Source organism: Oncorhynchus kisutch, linkage group LG10 (assembly GCF_002021735.2).
Source record: "Oncorhynchus kisutch isolate 150728-3 linkage group LG10, Okis_V2, whole genome shotgun sequence".
NCBI lineage: Eukaryota > Metazoa > Chordata > Actinopteri > Salmoniformes > Salmonidae > Oncorhynchus > Oncorhynchus kisutch.
This window is the reverse complement of record NC_034183.2, coordinates 1,452,110-1,476,607: the sequence shown is the minus strand read 5'-3', so window position 1 is coordinate 1,476,607 and position 24,498 is coordinate 1,452,110. Positions and strand designations below refer to the sequence as shown.

At 39.7% G+C, this 24,498-nt stretch overlaps 1 protein-coding gene across 2 annotated transcripts in view; it reads left to right on the top strand.

The window, feature by feature from the left end:
• Window positions 1-24,498, top strand: part of stra6 (signaling receptor and transporter of retinol STRA6) — a 230,943-nt gene that overhangs the window by 58,829 nt on the left and 147,616 nt on the right. For both annotated transcript variants that reach the window (XM_031832874.1, XM_031832875.1), the window contains 3 exons: window positions 9,776-9,942; window positions 13,807-13,932; window positions 21,177-21,247. In XM_031832874.1, the coding sequence (XP_031688734.1) occupies window positions 9,776-9,942; window positions 13,807-13,932; window positions 21,177-21,247 (364 nt within the window). The remainder of the gene's footprint in view (window positions 1-9,775; window positions 9,943-13,806; window positions 13,933-21,176; window positions 21,248-24,498) is intronic.

Sequence of the window (24,498 nt, the reverse complement as noted above, 5' to 3'; positions counted from 1 at the left end):
GAGACAGTATTGTAACAGAGAGACAGTATATTAACAGAGAGACAGTATAGTAACAGAGAGACAGTATAGTAACAGCTGAGAGACAGTATAGTAACAGCTGAGAGACAGTATAGTAACAGCTGAGAGACAGTATAGTAACAGCTGAGTTGCAGTATAGTAACAGAGAGACAGTATAGTAACAGAGAGACAGTATAGTAACAGCTGAGGGACAGTATAGTAACAGAGAGACAGTATAGTAACAGCTGAGAGACAGTATAGTAACAGAGAGACAGTATAGTAAACAGAGAGACAGTATAGTAACAGCTGAGGGACAGTATAGTAACAGAGAGACAGTATAGTAACAGAGAGACAGTATAGTAACAGAGAGACAGTATAGTAACAGAGAGACAGTATAGTAACAGCTGAGAGACAGTATAGTAACAGCTGAGAGACAGTATAGTAACAGCTGAGAGACAGTATAGTAACAGAGAGACAGTATAGTAACAGCTGAGAGACAGTATAGTAACAGAGAGACAGTATAGTAACAGCTGAGGGACAGTATAGTAACAGCTGAGAGACAGTATAGTAACAGCTGAGAGACAGTATAGTAACAGAGAGACAGTATAGTAACAGAGAGACAGTATAGTAACAGAGAGACAGTATAGTAACAGCTGAGGGACAGTATAGTAACAGCTGAGAGACAGTATAGTAACAGAGAGACAGTATAGTAACAGAGAGACAGTATAGTAACAGCTGAGACAGTATAGTAACAGCTGAAAGACAGTATAGTAACAGAGAGACAGTATAGTAACAGTTGAGAGACAGTATAGTAACAGCTGAGTGAAAGTATAGTAACAGAGAGACAGTATAGTAACAGCTGAGGGACAGTATAGTAACAGAGAGACAGTATAGTAATAGCTGAGGGACAGTATAGTAACAGAGAGACAGTATAGTAACAGAGAGACAGTATAGTAACAGAGAGACAGTATAGTAACAGCTGAGGGACAGTATAGTAACAGAGAGACAGTATAGTAACAGAGAGACAGTATAGTAACAGCTGAGGGACAGTATAGCAACAGAGAGACAGTATAGTAACAGAGAGACAGTATAGTAACAGCTGAGAGACAGTATAGTAACAGAGAGACAGTATAGTAACAGAGAGACAGTATAGTAACAGAGAGACAGTATAGTAACAGCTGAGGGACAGTATAGTAACAGAGAGACAGTATAGTAACAGAGAGACAGTATAGTAACAGCTGAGAGACAGTATAGTAACAGAGAGACAGTATAGCAACAGCTGAGGGACAGTATAGTAACAGAGAGACAGTATAGTAACAGCTGAGGGAAAGTATAGTAACAGCTGAGAGACAGTATAGTAACAGAGAGACAGTATAGTAACAGCTGAGGGACAGTATAGTAACAGAGAGACAGTATAGTAACAGAGAGACAGTATAGTAACAGCTGAGGGAAAGTATAGTAACAGCTGAGAGACAGTATAGTAACAGAGAGACAGTATAGTAACAGCTGAGGGACAGTATAGTAACAGAGAGACATTATAGTAACAGAGAGACAGTATAGTAACAGCTGAGAGACAGTATAGTAACAGAGAGACAGTATAGTAACAGAGAGACAGTATAGTAACAGCTGAGGGACAGTATAGTAACAGAGAGACAGTATAGTAACAGAGAGACAGTATAGTAACAGCTGAGAGACAGTATAGTAACAGAGAGACAGTATAGTAACAGAGAGACAGTATAGTAACAGCGAGACAGTATAGTAACAGCTGAGAGACAGTATAGTAACAGCTGAGAGACAGTATAGTAACAGAGAGACAGTATAGTAACAGCTGAGAGACAGTATAGTAACAGAGAGACAGTATAGTAACAGCTGAGAGACAGTATAGTAACAGAGAGACAGTATAGTAACAGAGAGACAGTATAGTAACAGCTGAGGGAAAGTATAGTAACAGCTGAGAGACAGTATAGTAACAGCTGAGAGACAGTATAGTAACAGCTGAGAGACAGTATAGTAACAGATGAGAGACAGTATAGTAACACCTGAGTGACAGTATAGTAACAGAGAGACAGTATAGTAACAGAGAGACAGTATAGTAACAGAGAGACAGTATAGTAACAGAGATACAGTATAGTAACAGCTGAGAGACAGTATAGTAACAGAGAGACAGTATAGTAACAGAGAGACAGTATAGTAACAGCTGAGACAGTATAGTAACAGAGAGACAGTATAGTAACAGAGAGACAGAATAGTAACAGAGAGGCAGTATAGTAACAGCTGAGGGACAGTATAGTAACAGAGAGACAGATTAGTAACAGAGAGACAGTATAGTAACAGCTGAGACAGTATAGTAACAGAGAGACAGTATAGTAACAGCTGAGAGACAGTATAGTAACAGCTGAGAGACATTATAGTAACAGAGAGACAGTATAGTAACAGCTGAGAGACAGTATAGTAACAGCTGAGAGACAGTATAGTAACAGAGAGACAGTATAGTAACAGCTGAGAGACAGTATAGTAACAGAGAGACAGTATAGTAACAGAGAGTCAGTATAGTAACAGAGAGACAGTATAGTAACAGCTGAGGGACAGTATAGTAACAGAGAGACAGTATAGTAACAGAGAGACAGTATAGTAACAGCTGAGAGACAGTATAGTAACAGAGAGACAGTATAGTAACAGAGAGACAGTATAGTAACAGCTGAGGGAAAGTATAGTAACAGCTGAGAGACAGTATAGTAACAGAGAGACAGTATAGTAACAGCTGAGGGACAGTATAGTAACATAGAGACAGTATAGTAACAGAGAGACAGTATAGTAACAGCTGAGAGAGTATAGTAACAGAGAGACAGTATAGTAACAGGTGAGGGACAGTATAGTAACAGAGAGACAGTATAGTAACAGCTGAGGGAAAGTATAGTAACAGCTGAGAGACAGTATAGTAACAGAGAGACAGTATAGTAACAGCTGAGGGACAGTATAGTAACATAGAGACAGTATAGTAACAGAGAGACAGTATAGTAACAGCTGAGAGACAGTATAGTAACAGAGAGACAGTATAGTAACAGGTGAGGGACAGTATAGTAACAGAGAGACAGTATAGTAACAGCTGAGAGACAGTATAGTAACAGAGAGACAGTATAGTAACAGAGCGACAGTATAGTAACAGAGAGACAGTATAGTAACAGCTGAGGGACAGTATAGTAACAGAGAGACAGTATAGTAACAGAGAGACAGTATAGTAACAGCTGAGAGACAGTATAGTAACAGCTGAGAGACAGTATAGTAACAGCTGAGAGACAGTATAGTAACAGCTGAGAGACAGTATAGTAACAGCTGAGAGACAGTATAGTAACAGCTGAGTGACAGTATAGTAACAGAGAGACAGTATAGTAACAGCTGAGGGACAGTATAGTAACAGAGAGACAGTATAGTAACAGCTGAGAGACAGTATAGTAACAGAGAGACAGTATAGTAACAGAGAGACAGTATAGTAACAGAGAGACAGTATAGTAACAGCTGAGGGACAGTATAGTAACAGAGAGACAGTATAGTAACAGAGAGACAGTATAGTAACAGAGAGACAGTATAGTAACAGCTGAGTGACAGTATAGTAACAGAGAGACAGTATAGTAACAGCTGAGGGACAGTATAGTAACAGAGAGACAGTATAGTAACAGAGAGACAGTATAGTAACAGCTGAGACAGTATAGTAACAGAGAGACAGTATAGTAACAGCTGAGACAGTATAGTAACAGCTGAGAGACATTATAGTAACAGAGAGACAGTATAGTAACAGCTGAGAGACAGTATAGTAACAGCTGAGTGACATTATAGTAACAGAGAGACAGTATAGTAACAGCTGAGGGACAGTATAGTAACAGAGAGACAGTATAGTAACAGCTGAGGGACAGTATAGTAACAGAGAGACAGTATAGTAACAGAGAGACAGTATAGTAACAGAGAGACAGTATAGTAACAGCTGAGAGACAGTATAGTAACAGCTGAGAGACAGTATAGTAACAGAGAGACAGTATAGTAACAGAGAGACAGTATAGTAACAGAGAGACAGTATAGTAACAGCTGAGAGACAGTATAGTAACAGCTGAGAGACAGTATAGTAACAGCTGAGAGACAGTATAGTAACAGCTGAGAGACAGTATAGTAACAGATGAGAGACAGTATAGTAACACCTGAGTGACAGTATAGTAACAGAGAGACAGTATAGTAACAGAGAGACAGTATAGTAACAGAGAGACAGTATAGTAACAGAGAGACAGTATAGTAACAGCTGAGAGACAGTATAGTAACAGAGAGACAGTATAGTAACAGAGAGACAGTATAGTAACAGCTGAGACAGTATAGTAACAGAGAGACAGTATAGTAACAGAGAGACAGAATAGTAACAGAGAGGCAGTATAGTAACAGCTGAGGGACAGTATAGTAACAGAGAGACAGATTAGTAACAGAGAGACAGTATAGTAACAGCTGAGACAGTATAGTAACAGAGAGACAGTATAGTAACAGCTGAGAGACAGTATAGTAACAGCTGAGAGACATTATAGTAACAGAGAGACAGTATAGTAACAGCTGAGAGACAGTATAGTAACAGCTGAGAGACAGTATAGTAACAGAGAGACAGTATAGTAACAGCTGAGAGACAGTATAGTAACAGAGATACAGTATAGTAACAGAGAGTCAGTATAGTAACAGAGAGACAGTATAGTAACAGCTGAGGGACAGTATAGTAACAGAGAGACAGTATAGTAACAGAGAGACAGTATAGTAACAGCTGAGAGACAGTATAGTAACAGCTGAGGGAAAGTATAGTAACAGCTGAGAGACAGTATAGTAACAGAGAGACAGTATAGTAACAGCTGAGGGACAGTATAGCAACAGAGAGACAGTATAGTAACAGAGAGACAGTATAGTAACAGCTGAGAGACAGTATAGTAACAGAGAGACAGTATAGTAACAGAGAGACAGTATAGTAACAGAGAGACAGTATAGTAACAGCTGAGGGACAGTATAGTAACAGAGAGACAGTATAGTAACAGAGAGACAGTATAGTAACAGCTGAGAGACAGTATAGTAACAGAGAGACAGTATAGTAACAGCTGAGGGACAGTATAGTAACAGAGAGACAGTATAGTAACAGCTGAGGGAAAGTATAGTAACAGCTGAGAGACAGTATAGTAACAGAGAGACAGTATAGTAACAGCTGAGGGACAGTATAGTAACATCTGAGAGACAGTATAGTAACAGAGAGACAGTATAGTAACAGCTGAGGGACAGTATAGTAACAGAGAGACATTATAGTAACAGAGAGACAGTATAGTAACAGAGAGACAGTATAGTAACAGCTGAGGGAAAGTATAGTAAACAGCTGAGAGACAGTATAGTAACAGAGAGACAGTATAGTAACAGCTGAGGGACAGTATAGTAACAGAGAGACATTATAGTAACAGAGAGACAGTATAGTAACAGCTGAGAGACAGTATAGTAACAGAGAGACAGTATAGTAACAGAGAGACAGTATAGTAACAGAGAGACAGTATAGTAACAGCTGAGGGACAGTATAGTAACAGAGAGACAGTATAGTAACAGAGAGACAGTATAGTAACAGCTGAGAGACAGTATAGTAACAGAGAGACAGTATAGTAACAGCTGAGGGACAGTATAGTAACAGAGAGACAGTATAGTAACAGCTGAGGGAAAGTATAGTAACAGCTGAGAGACATTATAGTAACAGAGAGACAGTATAGTAACAGCTGAGAGACAGTATAGTAACAGCTGAGAGACAGTATAGTAACAGAGAGACAGTATAGTAACAGCTGAGAGACAGTATAGTAACAGAGAGACAGTATAGTAACAGCTGAGGGACAGTATAGTAACAGCTGAGAGACAGTATAGTAACAGAGAGACAGTATAGTAACAGCTGAGAGACAGTATAGTAACAGCTGAGAGACAGTATAGTAACAGCTGAGTTGCAGTATAGTAACAGAGAGACAGTATAGTAACAGAGAGACAGTATAGTAACAGCTGAGGGAAAGTATAGTAACAGCTGAGGGAAAGTATAGTAACAGCTGAGAGACAGTATAGTAACAGAGAGACAGTATAGTAACAGCTGAGGGACAGTATAGTAACAGAGAGACAGTATAGTAACAGAGAGACAGTATAGTAACAGCTGAGAGACAGTATAGTAACAGAGAGACAGTATAGTAACAGAGAAACAGTATAGTAACAGCTGAGGGACAGTATAGTAACAGAGAGACAGTATAGTAACAGAGAGACAGTATAGTAACAGCTGAGAGACAGTATAGTAACAGAGAGACAGTATAGTAACAGAGAGACAGTATAGTAACAGAGAGACAGTATAGTAACAGCTGAGAGACAGTATAGTAACAGCTGAGAGACAGTATAGTAACAGAGAGAAAGTATAGTAACAGAGAGACAGTATAGTAACAGAGAGACAGTATAGTAACAGCTGAGAGACAGTATTATTACAGCTGAGAGACAGTATAGTAACAGCTGAGAGACAGTATAGTAACAGCTGAGAGACAGTATAGTAACAGCTGAGTGACAGTATAGTAACAGAGAGACAGTATAGTAACAGAGAGACAGTATAGTAACAAAGAGACAGTATAGTAACAGAGAGACAGTATAGTAACAGCTGAGAGACAGTATAGTAACAGAGAGACAGTATAGTAACAGCTGAGAGACAGTATAGTAACAGAGAGACAGTATAGTAACAGCTGAGGGACAGTATAGTAACAGCTGAGAGACAGTATAGTAACAGAGAGACAGTATAGTAACAGAGAGACAGTATAGTAACAGCTGAGGGAAAGTATAGTAACAGCTGAGAGACAGTATAGTAACAGAGAGACAGTATAGTAACAGCTGAGGGACAGTATAGTAACATAGAGACAGTATAGTAACAGAGAGACAGTATAGTAACAGCTGAGAGACAGTATAGTAACAGAGAGACAGTATAGTAACAGAGAGACAGTATAGTAACAGCTGAGGGACAGTATAGTAACAGAGAGACAGTATAGTAACAGCTGAGAGACAGTATAGTAACAGAGAGACAGTATAGTAACAGAGAGACAGTATAGTAACAGAGAGACAGTATAGTAACAGCTGAGGGACAGTATAGTAACAGAGAGACAGTATAGTAACAGAGAGACAGTATAGTAACAGCTGAGAGACAGTATAGTAACAGCTGAGAGACAGTATAGTAACAGCTGAGAGACAGTATAGTAACAGCTGAGAGACAGTATAGTAACAGCTGAGAGACAGTATAGTAACAGAGAGACAGTATAGTAACAGCTGAGGGACAGTATAGTAACAGAGAGACAGTATAGTAACAGAGAGACAGTATAGTAACAGCTGAGAGACAGTATAGTAACAGAGAGACAGTATAGTAACAGAGAGACAGTATAGTAACAGAGAGACAGTATAGTAACAGCTGAGGGACAGTATAGTAACAGAGAGACAGTATAGTAACAGAGAGACAGTATAGTAACAGAGAGACAGTATAGTAACAGCTGAGTGACAGTATAGTAACAGAGAGACAGTATAGTAACAGCTGAGGGACAGTATAGTAACAGAGAGACAGTATAGTAACAGAGAGACAGTATAGTAACAGCTGAGACAGTATAGTAACAGAGAGACAGTATAGTAACAGCTGAGACAGTATAGTAACAGCTGAGAGACATTATAGTAACAGAGAGACAGTATAGTAACAGCTGAGAGACAGTATAGTAACAGCTGAGTGACATTATAGTAACAGAGAGACAGTATAGTAACAGCTGAGGGACAGTATAGTAACAGAGAGACAGTATAGTAACAGCTGAGGGACAGTATAGTAACAGAGAGACAGTATAGTAACAGAGAGACAGTATAGTAACAGAGAGACAGTATAGTAACAGCTGAGAGACAGTATAGTAACAGCTGAGAGACAGTATAGTAACAGAGAGACAGTATAGTAACAGAGAGACAGTATAGTAACAGAGAGACAGTATAGTAACAGCTGAGAGACAGTATAGTAACAGCTGAGAGACAGTATAGTAACAGCTGAGAGACAGTATAGTAACAGCTGAGAGACAGTATAGTAACAGATGAGAGACAGTATAGTAACACCTGAGTGACAGTATAGTAACAGAGAGACAGTATAGTAACAGAGAGACAGTATAGTAACAGCTGAGAGACAGTATAGTAACAGAGAGACAGTATAGTAACAGCTGAGAGACAGTATAGTAACAGAGAGACAGTATAGTAACAGCTGAGAGACAGTATAGTAACAGAGAGACAGTATAGTAACAGAGAGACAGTATAGTAACAGCTGAGACAGTATAGTAACAGAGAGACAGTATAGTAACAGAGAGACAGTATAGTAACAGCTGAGACAGTATAGTAACAGAGAGACAGTATAGTAACAGCTGAGGGACAGTATAGTAACAGCTGAGGGACAGTATAGTAACAGAGAGACAGTATAGTAACAGAGAGACAGTATAGTAACAGCTGAGACAGTATAGTAACAGAGAGACAGTATAGTAACAGAGAGACAGTATAGTAACAGAGAGGCAGTATAGTAACAGCTGAGGGACAGTATAGTAACAGAGAGACAGTATAGTAACAGAGAGACAGTATAGTAACAGCTGAGACAGTATAGTAACAGAGAGACAGTATAGTAACAGAGAGACAGTATAGTAACAGCTGAGAGACAGTATAGTAACAGCTGAGAGACAGTATAGTAACAGCTGAGAGACATTATAGTAACAGAGAGACAGTATAGTAACAGCTGAGAGACAGTATAGTAACAGCTGAGAGACAGTATAGTAACAGAGAGACAGTATAGTAACAGCTGAGAGACAGTATAGTAACAGAGAGACAGTATAGTAACAGAGAGACAGTATAGTAACAGAGAGACAGTATAGTAACAGCTGAGGGACAGTATAGTAACAGATAGACAGTATAGTAACAGCTGAGGGACAGTATAGTAACAGAGAGACAGTATAGTAACAGAGAGACAGTATAGTAACAGAGAGACAGTATAGTAACAGCTGAGAGACAGTATAGTAACAGAGAGACAGTATAGTAACAGCCGAGGGAAAGTATAGTAACAGCTGAGAGACAGTATAGTAACAGAGAGACAGTATAGTAACAGCTGAGGGACAGTATAGTAACAGAGAGACAGTATAGTAACAGCTGAGAGACAGTATAGTAACAGCTGAGAGACAGTATAGTAACAGAGAGACAGTATAGTAACAGCTGAGAGACAGTATAGTAACAGCTGAGAGACAGTATAGTATCAGAGAGACAGTATAGTAACAGCTGAGAGACAGTATAGTATCAGAGAGACAGTATAGTAACAGCTGAGAGACAGTATAGTAACAGCTGAGAGACAGTATAGTAACAGAGAGACAGTATAGTAACAGCTGAGAGACAGTATAGTAACAGCTGAGAGACAGTATAGTAACAGAGAGACAGTATAGTAACAGAGAGACAGTATAGTAACAGAGAGACAGTATAGTAACAGAGAGACAGTATAGTAACAGAGAGACAGTATAGTAACAGAGAGACAGTATAGTAACAGCTGAGAGACAGTATAGTATCAGAGAGACAGTATAGTAACAGAGAGACAGTATAGTAACAGAGAGACAGTATAGTAACAGAGAGACAGTATAGTAACAGAGAGACAGTATAGTAACAGAGAGACAGGATGGAGTTAAATATTGTTTTAGTTTCTTATGTCTACTTCCTGTTGTTTCCCCCCCAGAGTATTGGATTATCGTCTCGCTGTTCTACTACCCTGCTCTGTACTTCCCTCTCCTGGCCTGTGGAACGCTTCGTAACGCCGTGGGGTACGTCCTGGGCTCCCTGCTTTCCTGGACTCACTTTGGGGTCCTCGTCTGGCAGAAGGCCGACTGCCCCAAGACACCAGAGGTGAGAGGGAGGGAGAGAGAGAGAGTGGATTGTGGTCTGTCCTAACCCTTGAGACAATTGAGACATGGATTGTGTATGTCCGCCATTCAGATGGTGAATGGGCACAACAAAATATTTATGTGCCTTTGAACGGTGTATGGTAGTAGGTGCCAAGAGCACCGGTTTGTGTCAAGAACTGCTGGGTTTTTCACGCTCAACATTTTCTCCTGTGTATCCGGAATGGTCCACCACCCAAAGGACATCCAGCCAACTTGACACAACTGTGGGAAGCATTAGAGTCAACATGGACCACCATCCCTGTATGAAGGCTTTCGACACCTTGTAGAGTCCATGCCTTGATGAATTGAGGCTGTTCTGAGGACAAAAGGGGGGTGTGTAACTCATTACTATGAAGGTGTTCCTAATGGTTTGTCCACTCCGTGTATGTTTCTCCAAGGTGCTACGAGTCGTAGACAGGAATGACGGAATTCAGTGATTTCAGAAGATTTCAATATTTAGAACTATTTAGGTCCAGGAGGTGTCAGCTGTGTGAAATGAAGTTCTCCAGAACTACGCTATGCTTACACTAAGCACAGACACACACACACGCAGACACACGCAGACACACGCAGACACACACACACACACACGCAGACACACGCAGACACACGCAGACACACACACACACGCAGACACACACACACACACACAAACACATACTGTGTTAATTTAGCATGGTATTTATCATATATAATATTCTGTGTTAATGTAGCATGGTATTTATGTCACGCCTTGGTCATAGTATTTTGTGTTTTCGTTATATATTTGGTCAGGCCAGGGTGTGACATGGGTTTATTTTGTAGGGGTAGCATAGGTTTGGCTGTCTGAGGCAGTTCTCAATCAGAGTCAGGTGATTCTCGTTGTCTCTGATTGGGAACCATATTTAGGTAGCCGGGGTTTCACTGTGTGTTTGTGGGTGATTGTTCCTGTCTCTGTGTTAGTTGTCACCAGAGGGAGAAGAGAGAGAGAGAGGGAGAAGAGAGAGAGAGAGGGAGAAGAGAGAGAGGGAGAAGAGAGAGAGAGGGAGAAGAGAGAGGAGGGGAGAGAGAGAAGAGGAAGAGAGAGAGGAGGGGAAGAGAGAGAGGAGGCTGTATTAGGTTTTCACATTTCCGTTTGTTGTTCTTGTATTGTTCGTTTTCGTTTTCATTAAACATGTATCGAACTAACCATGCTGCGTCCGACGGAAGAAAGCCGTAACAATGTATCATATATAATATGCTGTGTTAATGTAGCATGAAACTGTCCAAACACCCTCAGGTCTTATAGGCATCAGAGGTTGGTGTCTCTCTCACAGGCTGACACACACACACGCACACACACACACTCACACACACACACACGGACACTCACACACACACACACACACACACACACGGACAGAGACACACACACACGCACGCACACACGCACACACACACACACACACACACACTCACACACTCACACACGGACAGAGACACACACACACACACACACACACACACTAACAATCACAGACAGGCACACACTCACACACACACAGCCACACAAACCTACAAAGCCTTGACATCTTCATTCACTGCCGTGTTCCATCTGTCCCCAACCCAGAGGTGTTTCATTCTGGACTCTTGGTTCTCAATGTCTGTGTCTGATTTGCAATGCTGCTTTTTCTCTCTGGCTCCGCAGCGTTGTAGCTCTCACTGTTGCTAAGCACTGAGCAAATTGCAAAAAACGTAATACCTATTGATATGAAGTGGACAAAGAATGTCTGTGTGATTTCTCCAGTGACTGTGGTATTGTCGGTGTGCTTCGGTGAATACCTGCTGTAGCTCGAGGCCTTGCTACCCACGTTTTTTTCCAATTCAATTCCATTCAATACAACTTCATTTGAATTGAATTTAAAAGGGCTGGAATGTAAGTCTCGTCTGCTCTGAATGATCGAGCCTCAGAGCGATTAGTCTCATGGTCCTCCAACTCTTGGTAGACAATAGTATTGTTTTGGGTGTTGAATGGTTGAATGGTCAGGGTTTGTCTGTGTCTCTGTACTGAATTGTCAAGGACTCAGAACGTTTAGTTCTGCCTGTTGTCACAGTTAATCACAGTTAGTTTCTGACAGACAGGGAACCCCTAGGCTAGCCAGCCTATACCACATGGAGCAATGTTTTTATCACAGCGGTGGTCTGGCACAAACCAGACCATCAGACTGGATTAGAAAACCAGAACATCAGACTGGATTAGAAAACCAGACCATCAGACTGGATTAGAAAACCAGACCATCAGACTGGATTAGAAAGCCAGAACATCAGACTGGATTAGAAAACCAGAACATCAGACTGGATTAGAAAACCAGAACATCAGACTGGATTAGAAAACCAGAACATCAGACTGGATTAGAAAACCAGAACATCAGACTGGATTAGAAAACCAGAACATCAGACTGGATTAGAAAACCAGAACATCAGACTGGATTAGAAAACCAGACCACCAGACTGGATTAGAAAACCAGACTGGATTAGAAAACCAGACCATCAGACTGGATTAGAAAACCAGACCATCAGACTGGATTAGAAAACCAGACCATCAGACTGGATTAGAAAACCAGAACATCAGACTGGATTAGAAAACCAGAACATCAGACTGGATTAGAAAACCAGAACATCAGACTGGATTAGAAAACCAGACCACCAGACTGGATTAGAAAACCAGAACATCAGACTGGATTAGAAAACCAGAACATCAGACTGGATTAGAAAACCAGAACATCAGACTGGATTAGAAAACCAGACCACCAGACTGGATTAGAAAACCAGACCATCAGACTGGATTAGAAAACCAGACCATCAGACTGGATTAGAAAACCAGACCATCAGACTGGATTAGAAAACCAGAACATCAGACTAGATTAGAAAACAAGACCATCAGACTGGATTAGAGAGAGCATGGGACAGAACACTGTGCTGTTGTCCAATCCATAGTCATAGAAAATGATATCTAGAATGTGTTATTATTGCTTGCCTTATACATTCACCCTTAGGTTTCACTGTTTTCCAGGTTTAAATAGGAAATATCAGGGGACAGAAGGTCAAGATCTGTTTTCATTGCACATCTATAAGTCATATTTCTATCTCCTCATAGTAAAACCCACCGTTTTAGGGGTTCTTCTTTTACAGTTCCCTTGAAAGTGTCTCTTGAAAAGTTTGATTACTATCATCAAGTCATATTTCTGTCTGTGTTGCAGATCTATAAGTCATATTTCTGTCTGTTTTACAGATCTATAAGTCATATTTCTGTCTGTGTTGCAGATCTATAAGTCATATTTCTGTCTGTTTTACAGATCTATAAGTCATATTTCTGTCTGTATTGCAGATCTATAAGTCATATTTCTGTCTGTATTGCAGATCTATAAGTCATATTTCTGTCTGTATTGCAGATCTATAAGTCATATTTCTGTTTGTATTGCAGATCTATAAGTCATATTTCCGTCTCTGTTACAGATCTATAAGTCATATTTCCGTCTCTGTTACAGATCTATAAGTCATATTTCCGTCTCTGTTACAGATCTATAAGTCATATTTCTGTCTGTGTAACAGATCTATAAGTCATATTTCTGTTTGTGTTACAGATCTATAAGTCATTCTTCCATCTGTGTTACAGATCTATAAGTCATATTTCTGTCTGTGTTACAGATCTATAAGTCATATTTCTGTCTGTGTTACAGATCTATAAGTCATATTTCTGTCTGTGTTACAGATCTATAAGTCATTCTATCGTCTGTGTAACAGATCTATAAGTCATATTTCTGTCTCTGTTACAGATCTATAAGTCATATTTCTGTCTCTGTTGCAGATCTATAAGTACTACTCCCTGTTGGCCAGTCTGCCCCAGGTATGTTGCCTGGCCTTCCTCAGTTTCCAGTATCCTCTGCTGCTGTTCAAGGGCCTGAAGGGGACAGAGAAAACTACTGCTGGCGAGGTGAGTGTGCTGAGAACAGGCCTGTGTGTGTGTGTGTGTGTGTGTGTGTGTGTGTGTGTGTGTGTGTGTGTGTGTGTGTGTGTGTGTGTGTGTGTGTGTGTGTGTGTGTGTGTGTGTGTGTGTGTGTGTGTGTGTGTGTGTGTGTGTGTGTGTGTGTGTGTCTGTGTGTCTGTGTGTGTGTGTGTGGGGAGGGGGGGGGTGTTCATCAATGTGAGTAGTTACTGTGATTCTGCCCTGTTCACTCTGCCCTGTTCACTCAACATGTTGCCTATATGGTCTGATTCCTCCGTACCACCTTCCTATCCCTTCATCCATTAGTGAAATGAAAACCTCTTGAGGAGGTTAGTTAGCAGCAGATTAGGTATCCACACAGGTAGACCAGAGGATTAGGTATCCACACAGGTAGACCAGAGGATTAGGTATCCACACAGGTAGACCAGAGGATTAGGTATCCACACAGGTAGACCAGAGGATTAGGTATCCACACAGGTAGACCAGAGGATTAGGTATCCACACAGGTAGACCAGAGGATTAGGTATCCACACAGGTAGACCAGAGGATTAGGTATCTACACAGGTAGACCAGAGGATTAGGTATCCACACAGGTAGACCAGAGGATTAGGTATCCACACAGGTAGACCAGAGGATTAGGTATCCACACAGGTAGACCAGAGGATTAGGTATCTACACAGGTAGACCAGAGGATTAGGTATTTACACAGGTAGACCAGAGGATTAGGTATCCACAAAGGTAGACCAGAGGATTAGGTATCTACACAGGTAGACCAGAGGATTAGGTATCTACACAGGTAGACCAGAGGATTAGGTATCCACACAGGTAGACCAGAGGATTAGGTATCCACACAGGTAGACCAGAGGATTAGGTATCCACACAGGTAGACCAGAGGATTAGGTATCTACACAGGTAGACCAGAGGATTAGGTATCCACACAGGTAGACCAGAGGATTAGGTATCCACACAGGTAGACCAGAGGATTAGCTATCCACACAGGTAGACCAGAGGATTAGGTATCTACACAGGTAGACCAGAGGATTAGGTATTTACACAGGTAGACCAGAGGATTAGGTATCCACACAGGTAGACCAGAGGATTAGGTATCCACACAGGTAGACCAGAGGATTAGGTATCTACACAGGTAGACCAGAGGATTAGGTATTTACACAGGTAGACCAGAGGATTAGGTATCCACACAGGTAGACCAGAGGATTAGGTATCTACACAGGGAGACCAGAGGATTAGGTATCTACACAGGTAGACCAGAGGATTAGGTATCCACACAGGTAGACCAGAGGATTAGGTATCTACACAGGTAGACCAGAGGATTAGGTATCCACACAGGTAGACCAGAGGATTAGGTATCCACACAGGTAGACCAGAGGATTAGGTATCTACACAGGTAGACCAGAGGATTAGGTATCTACACAGGTAGACCAGAGGATTAGGTATCTACACAGGTAGACCAGAGGATTAGGTATCCACACAGGTAGACCAGAGGATTAGGTATCCACACAGGTAGACCAGAGGATTAGGTATTTACACAGGTAGACCAGAGGATTAGGTATCCACACAGGTAGACCAGAGGATTAGGTATCCACACAGGTAGACCAGAGGATTAGGTATCCACACAGGTAGACCAGAGGATTAGGTATCCACACAGGTAGACCAGAGGATTAGGGGGCAAATTGTATCCTATTTTATTTATTATTATTATTTTATTTTTTTATAATTACGTCAGATTGAATAAATGTATTCATGTTTATCAAGCACAACTAAAACACAACTAACACCTTCAAAATGAATAAATGTATTCATGTTTATCAAGCACAACTAAAACACAACTAACACCTTCAGATTGAATAAATGTATTCATGTTTATCAAGCACAACTAAAACACAACTAACACCTTCAAAATGAATAAATGTATTCATGTTTATCAAGCACAACTAAAACACAACTAACACCTTCAGATTGAATAAATGTATTCATGTTTATCAAGCACAACTAAAACACAACTAACACCTTCAAAATGAATAAATGTATTCATGTTTATCAAGCACAACTAAAACACAACTAACACCTTCAAAATGAATAAATGTATTCATGTTTATCAAGCACAACTAAAACACAACTAACACCTTCAGATTGAATAAATGTATTCATGTTTATCAAGCACAACTAAAACACAACTAACACCTTCAAAATGAATAAATGTATTCATGTTTATCAAGCACAACTAAAACACAACTAACACCTTCAAAATGAATAAATGTATTCATGTTTATCAAGCACAACTAAAACACAACTAACACCTTCAGATTGAATAAATGTATTCATGTTTATCAAACACAACTAACACCTTCAAAATGAATAAATGTATTCATGTTTATCAAACACAACTAAAACCTTCAAAATGAATAAATGTATTCATGTTTATCAAACACAACTAACACCTTCAAAATGAATAAATGTATTCATGTTTATCAAACACAACTAAAACCTTCAAAATGAATAAATGTATTCATGTTTATCAAACACAACTAAAACCTTCAAAATGAATAAATGTATTCATGTTTATCAAACACAACTAACACCTTCAAAATGAATAAATGTATTCATGTTTATCAAACACAACTAAAACACAACTAACACCTTCAAAATGAATAAATGTATTCATGTTTATCAAGCACAACTAAAACACAACTAACACCTTCAAAATGAATAAATGTATTCATGTTTATCAAGCACAACTAAAACACAACTAACACCTTCAAAATGAATAAATGTATTCATGTTTATCAAGCACAACTAAAACACAACTAACACCTTCAAAATGAATAAATGTATTCATGTTTATCAAGCACAACTAAAACACAACTAACACCTTCAAAATGAATAAATGTATTCATGTTTATCAAGCACAACTAAAACACAACTAACACCTTCAAAATGAATAAATGTATTCATGTTTATCAAGCACAACTAAAACACAACTAACACCTTCAAAATGAATAAATGTATTCATGTTTATCAAGCACAACTAAAACACAACTAACACCTTCAAAATGAATAAATGTATTCATGTTTATCAAGCACAACTAAAACACAACTAACACCTTCAAAATGAATAAATGTATTCATGTTTATCAAGCACAACTAAAACACAACTAACACCTTCAAAATGAATAAATGTATTCATGTTTATCAAGCACAACTAAAACACAACTAACACCTTCAAAATGAATAAATGTATTCATGTTTATCAAGCACAACTAAAACACAACTAACACCTTCAAAATGAATAAATGTATTCATGTTTATCAAGCACAACTAAAACACAACTAACACCTTCAAAATGAATAAATGTATTCATGTTTATCAAGCACAACTAAAACACAACTAACACCTTCAAAATGAATAAATGTATTCATGTTTATCAAGCACAACTAAAACACAACTAACACCTTCAAAATGAATAAATGTATTCATGTTTATCAAGCACAACTAAAACACAACTAACACCTTCAAAATGAATAAATGTATTCATGTTTATCAAGCACAACTAAAACACAACTAACACCTTCAAAATGAATAAATGTATTCATGTTTATCAAGCACAACTAAAACACAACTAACACCTTCAAAATGAATAAATGTATTCATGTTTATCAAGCACAACTAAAACACAACTAACACCTTCAAAATGAATAAATGTATTCATGTTTATCAAGCACAACTAAAACACAACTAAAACACAACTAACACCTTCAAAATGAATAAATGTATTCATGTTTATCAAACACAACTAAAACACAACTAAAACCTTCAAAATGAATAAATGTATTCATGTTTATCAAGCACAACTAAAACACAACTAAAACCTTCAAAATGAATAAATGTATTCATGTTTATCAAGCACAACTAAAACACAACTAACACCTTCAAAATGAATAAATGTATTCATGTTTATCAAGCACAACTAAAACACAACTAACACCTTCAAAATGAATAAATGATGTCAGTTCTAGATATTTGACTTATGTTCGTCCAATCTGCTTACGTAAATAATAATGAAATAGCTTTTGTTTCCTAATGCCTTTGTCTGGTTTCTGTAGGTATGGTGTCTGGGAACATAGGAATAAACTATTAGGAAAAATTCACTTAAAAGTATATTAAAGTAGTCAGAGGTTTAGTGTCCCATCATCATAGCACACAATGACTACATCAAAGCTCTTTTAATATCACTACGGTGTCAATGATTTCAGTTGAGAATGTAGAATTATTTTGAACTTTAAAAAATCCCCATAGATAACATCAGGCTGGCTAGCTTTCATTTAGACAGATGTACATCCCAGCAAAAATATATTTTAGTCCCAAAACTTTACTTTACATTTTCATATATATATATTAGATGTTCGGTAGTGACACTTCTTAAAAATACATGAAGATGTATCAACTTGCTCACTCATTTTCTACTAAATGTCTATTCAACATGTTGGCCATGTGGGAGAGGTTGTGACGTCAAAATGTGGACAACATTTTTTTTTAAAGATGATTGAAAATAATCTACAAATTAGATCAGTATCTGTCTATGTAATAATAAAACAACTGAAAATGTTCTTCTGATATAAATTTGGGACCGGCAGGTAGCCTAGTGGTACAAATCTGTTGTTCTGCCCCTGAACAAGGCAGGTAACCCACTGTGACCCAGTAGGCCGTCATTGTAAATAAGAATTTGTTCTTAACTGACTTGCCGAGTCAAATAAAGGATAAATAAATAGAAAAATGTCTATAAATGTCTATAAATATAATAATAATAATAATGACTGTCTATTATATAAATATAATAATAATAATAATGACTGTCTATTATATAAATATAATAATAATAATAATGACTGTCTATTATATAAATATAATAATAATAATAATGACTGTCTATTATATAAATATAATAATAATAATAATGACTGTCTATTCTATAAATATAATAATAATAATAATGACTGTCTATTATATAAATATAATAATAATAATAATGACTGTCTATTATATAAATATAATAATAATAATAATGACTGTCTATTATATAAATATAATAATAATAATAATGACTGTCTATTATATAAATATAATAATAATAATAATGACTGTCTATTATATAAATATAATAATAATAATAATGACTGTCTATTATATAAATATAATAATAATAATAATAATAATAATAATAATAATGACTGTCTATTATATACATATAACATGATGTAAAAATATATCCCACATTTGGGAGCATAACTGTTTGTTTTTGGGAGGGGGCACCTCTTCTGTAGATTCCCCCATGTGGAGAACAGGGTGCCCTTTGGGAAGACAGTCCTGATCGTAGTAATCTGTAGATTCCCCCATATGGAGAACAGGGTGCCCTTTGGAACACAGTCCTGATCGTAGTAATCTGTAGATTCCCCCATATGGAGAACAGGGTGCCCTTTGGAACACAGTCCTGATCGTAGTAATCTGTAGATTCCCCCATATGGAGAACAGGGTGCCCTTTGGAACACAGTCCTGATCGCAGTAATCTGTATATTCCCCCATATGGAGAACAGGGTGTGCTTTGGAACACAGTCCTGATCGTAGTAATCTGTAGATTCCCCCATATGGAGAACAGGGTGCCCTTTGGAACACAGTCCTGATCGTAGTAATCTGTAGATTCCCCCATATGGAGAACAGGGTGCCCTTTGGAACACAGTCCTGATCGCAGTAATCTGTAGATTCCCCCATATGGAGAACAGGGTGCCCTTTGGAACACAGTCCTGATCGTAGTAATCTGTAGATTCCCCCATATGGAGAACAGGGTGTGCTTTGGAACACAGTCCTGATCGTAGTAATCTGTAGATTCCCCCATATGGAGAACAGGGTGCCCTTTGGAACACAGTCCTGATCGTAGTAATCTGTAGATTCCCCCATGTGGAGAACAGGGTGCCCTTTGGAACACAGTCCTGATCGTAGTAATCTGTAGATTCCCCCATATGGAGAACAGGGTGCCCTTTGGAACACAGTCCTGATCATAGTAATCTGTAGATTCCCCCATATGGACAACAGGGTGCCCTTTGGAACACAGTCCTGATCGTAGTAATCTGTAGATTCCCCCATATGGACAACAGGGTGCCCTTTGGAACACAGTCCTGATCGTAGTAATCTGTAGATTCCCCCATATGGACAACAGGGTGTGCTTTGGAACACAGTCCTGATCGTAGTAATCTGTAGATTCCCCCATATGGAGAACAGGGTGCCCTTTGGAACACAGTCCTGATCGTAGTAATCTGTAGATTCCCCCATATGGAGAACAGGGTGTGCTTTGGAACACAGTCCTGATCGTAGTAATCTGTAGATTCCCCCATATGGAGAACAGGGTGCCCTTTGGAAGACAGTCCTGATCGTAGTAATCTGTAGATTCCCCCATATGGAGAACAGGGTGTGCTTTGGAACACAGTCCTGATCGTAGTAATCTGTAGATTCCCCCATATGGACAACAGGGTGCCCTTTGGGAAGACAGTCCTGATCGCAGTAATCTGTAGATTCCCCCCATATGGAGAACAGGGTGCCCTTTGGAAGACAGTCCTGATCGTAGTAATCTGTAGATTCCCCCATATGGAGAACAGGGTGTGCTTTGGAAGACAGTCCTGATCGCACTAATCTGTAGATTCCCCCATATGGAGAACAGGGTGCCCTTTGGAACACAGTCCTGATCGCAGTAATCTGTAGATTCCCCCATATGGAGAACAGGGTGTGCTTTGGAACACAGTCCTGATCATAGGTAATTGGTTTAGGTTATGCCACTGATCAGGTTATGAATGACAGGTTGTTGTGTTATGTAGTTGTTGTTCCCACAGAGGTAGTAACAATGCTGCTGTTCATTATGGTGATCATCTCAGACTGGCCTTCCGGTCGTGACAGCTGATTGGCCAAACAGATTCAGACTGGCCTTGAGGTCGTGACAGCTGATAGGCCGAACAGATTCAGACTGGCCTTGAGGTCGTGACAGCTGATAGGCCGAACAGATTCAGCCTGGCCTTGAGGTCGTGACAGCTGATAGCCCGAACAGATTCAGACTGGCCTTGCGGTCGTAGAATTGACTCCAACCCTGATAAGATTTACAGTAGCAAAATGAATACAGACATGTTTCAAACTGTCACATTTTCCTCACATCCTGTGTTTTATTACTACAGGACCTGAGCAGCAGCTACTACAATGACTACGTCAAGAATATACTAAAGAAGAAGAAGCCTTCCAAAACCAGGTCAGAATCATTGCTTTGTTCCCACATGGACTGTTTTGGCAAATCCACCCCTGTCTCAAACATCCTTCTGATATGCAATGAGCTATGACATCTCTTGAAGCAGAGTGTTCCTGGCCAGGAAGCTAGCCACTGCTGCCAACAGACAGGGTAAGGATTAGGAATGCCTTCAGTAACTGGCAGGAAAATCACCTTCATAAATAGCATGCAAATTACTTGTTGGAACAAGCAGGGGTTTCACCCTCCATCCCAGTTTAGAAAGAGGAACATTATTCGAGCTGATTTGCTTTTAATATCAGATAGTCCTTTTTCCAATGTAGCTCAGAATAGCCAGACACAATGCACATAACATGAATATCCATTATAGTAACCCATCTTGGCCAGACACCATGCACATACATGTTCTAGAATAGAGCGTTCTTTCCAGAGTCATTCCATGGAGCATTCTAGAATAGAGAGTTCTTTCCAGAGTCATTCCATGGAGCATTCTAGAATAGTGAGTTCTTTCCTGAGTCATTCCATGGAGCATTCTAGAATAGAGAGTTCTTTCCTGAGTCATTCCATGGAGCATTCTAGAATAGAGAGTTCTTTCCAGAGTCATTCCATGGAGCATTCTAGAATAGAGAGTTCTTTCCTGAGTCATTCCATGGAGCATTCTAGAATAGAGAATTCTTTCCAGAGTCATTCCATGGAGCATTCTAGAATAGAGAGTTCTTTCCTGAGTCATTCCATGGAGCATTCTAGAATAGAGATTTCTTTCCAGAGTCATTCCATGGAGCATTCTAGAGTACAGTTCATTCCAGAGTCATTCCACGGAGCATTCTGAAATAGAGCGTTCTTTCCAGAGTCTTTCCATGGAGCATTCTAGAATAGAGAGTTATTTGGGGCGGCAGCGTAGCCTAGTGGTTAGAGCGTTGGACTAGTAACCGGAAGGCTGCAAGTTCAAACCCCCGAGATGACAAGGTACAAATCTGTCATTCTGCCCCTGAACAGGCAGTTAACCCACTGTTCCTAGGCCATCATTGAAAATAAGAATTTGTTCTTAACTGACTTGCCGAGTTAAATAAAGGAAAAAAATTATTAAAACAATTCCAGAGTAATTCCTTTGAGCATTCTAGAAGAGAGAGTTATTTCCAGAGTCATTCCTTGGAGCATTCTAGAATAGAGAGTTCTTTCCAGAGTCATTCCTTGGAGCATTCTAGAATAGAGAGTTCTTTCCAGAGTCATTCCACAGAGCATTCTGAAATAGAGCGTTTTTTTCCAGAGTCATTCCATGGAGCATTCTAGAATAGAGAGTTCTTTCCAGAGTCATTCCATGGAGCATTCTAGAATAGAGAGTTCTTTCCAGGGTCATTCCACAGAGCATTCTGAAATAGAGCGTTTTTTTCCAGAGTCATTCCATGGAGCATTCTAGAATAGAGAGTTCTTTCCAGAGTCATTCCATGGAGCATTCTAGAAGAGAGAGTTCTTTCCAGAGTCATTCCTTGGAGCATTCTATAATAGAGAGTTATTTCCAGAGTCATTCCATGGAGCATTCTAGAATAGAGAATTCTTTCCAGAGTCATTCCTTGGAGCATTCTAGAATAGAGAGTTCTTTCGAGAGTCATTCCATGGAGCATTCTAGAATAGAGTTCTTTCCAGAGTCATTCCATGGAGCATTCTAGAATAGAGAATTCTTTCATAAGTCATTCCATGGAGCATTCTAGAATAGAGAGTTCTTTCATAAGTCATTCCATGGAGCATTCTAGAATAGAGAGTTCTTTCATAAGTCATTCCATGGAGCATTCTAGAATAGAGAGTCCTTTCCAGAGTCATTCCATGGAGAATTCTAGAATAGAGTTCTTTCCAGAGTCATTCCTTGGAGCATTCTAGAATAGAGAGTTCTTTCCAGAGTCATTCCATGGAGCATTCTAGAATAGAGAGTTCTTTCCAGAGTCATTCCGTGGAGCATTCTAAAATAGAGCGTTCTTTCCAGAGCCATTCCATGGAGCATTCAAGAATATAGAGTTCTTTCCAGAGTCATTCCGCTGAGCATTCTCAAAACATTCTCAACTGAAACATCTCCACATAAAGGAAAAGTCCCACTTTGAATGTTGTTGATCCACTTACCTAATTGACAGACTGAAAAGAAGGAAGCCTGTACAGAATAAAAAATATTGCAAAACATGCAATGAGAAAAGGAAAAGAGGACAGGAGAAGGAGAGGAGGAAAAGAGAACAGGAGAAGGAGAAGGAGAGGAGGAAAAGAGGACAGGAGAAGGAGAAGGAGAGGAGGAAAAGAGGACAGGAGGAGAGGAGGAAAAGAGGACAGGAGGAGAGGAGGATAAGAGGACAGGAGGAGAGGAGGATAAGAGGACAGGAGGACAGGAGGATAAGAGGACAGGAGGAGAGGAGGATAAGAGGACAGGAGGAGAGGAGGATAAGAGGACAGGAGGACAGGAGGATAAGAGGACAGGAGGATAAGAGGACAGGAGGATAAGAGGACAGGAGGAGAGGAGAATAAGAGGACATGGGGGACAGGAGGATAAGAGGACAGGAGGACAGGAGGATAAGGACAGGAAGAGAGGAGGATAAGAGGACAGGATGAGAGGAGAATAAGAGGACAGGAGAGGAGAGGAGGATAAGAGGACAGGAGGAGAGGAGAACAGGAGGAAAGGAGGATAAGAGGACAGGAGAAGAGGAGGATAAGAGGACAGGAGGAGAGGAGGAGAGGAGGAGAGGAGGAGAGGAGGAGAGGAGGAGAGGAGGAGAGGAGGAGAGGGGGAAAGAGGACAGGAGGAGAGGAGGATACGAGGATAAGAGGACAGGAGGACAGGAAGACAGGAGGAGAGGAGGAGAGGAGGAGAGGGGGAAAGAGGACAGAAGGAGATGAGGATAAGAGGACAGGAGGAGATGAGGATAGGAGGACAGGAGGAGGAGAGGAAGAGAGGAGGATAAGAGAGCAGGAGGGGGAGAGGAAAGGAAAGTGGAAAGGAGGAGTGTAAAGGTTGTTGAATAGTTTTTCTGTTGGCCTCATTGTGACTCACAGGAGATACCGTATTTCCTATTGGCTGGAAACCTATTGGGCTTTACCAGGAAGTGACCACACAGGGAGATATGATCATACAGTAGGAAGATTATGTGGCAGTTACATAGGAACAATATGTGTCCTGTATGGACATGGGTCATGATATAATCCATACACAGAGCATGTTACATTATTGTCTTTGATCTAAAAAGCATTGAAAAACACAATCAGTACAGTGCTTTCAGAAA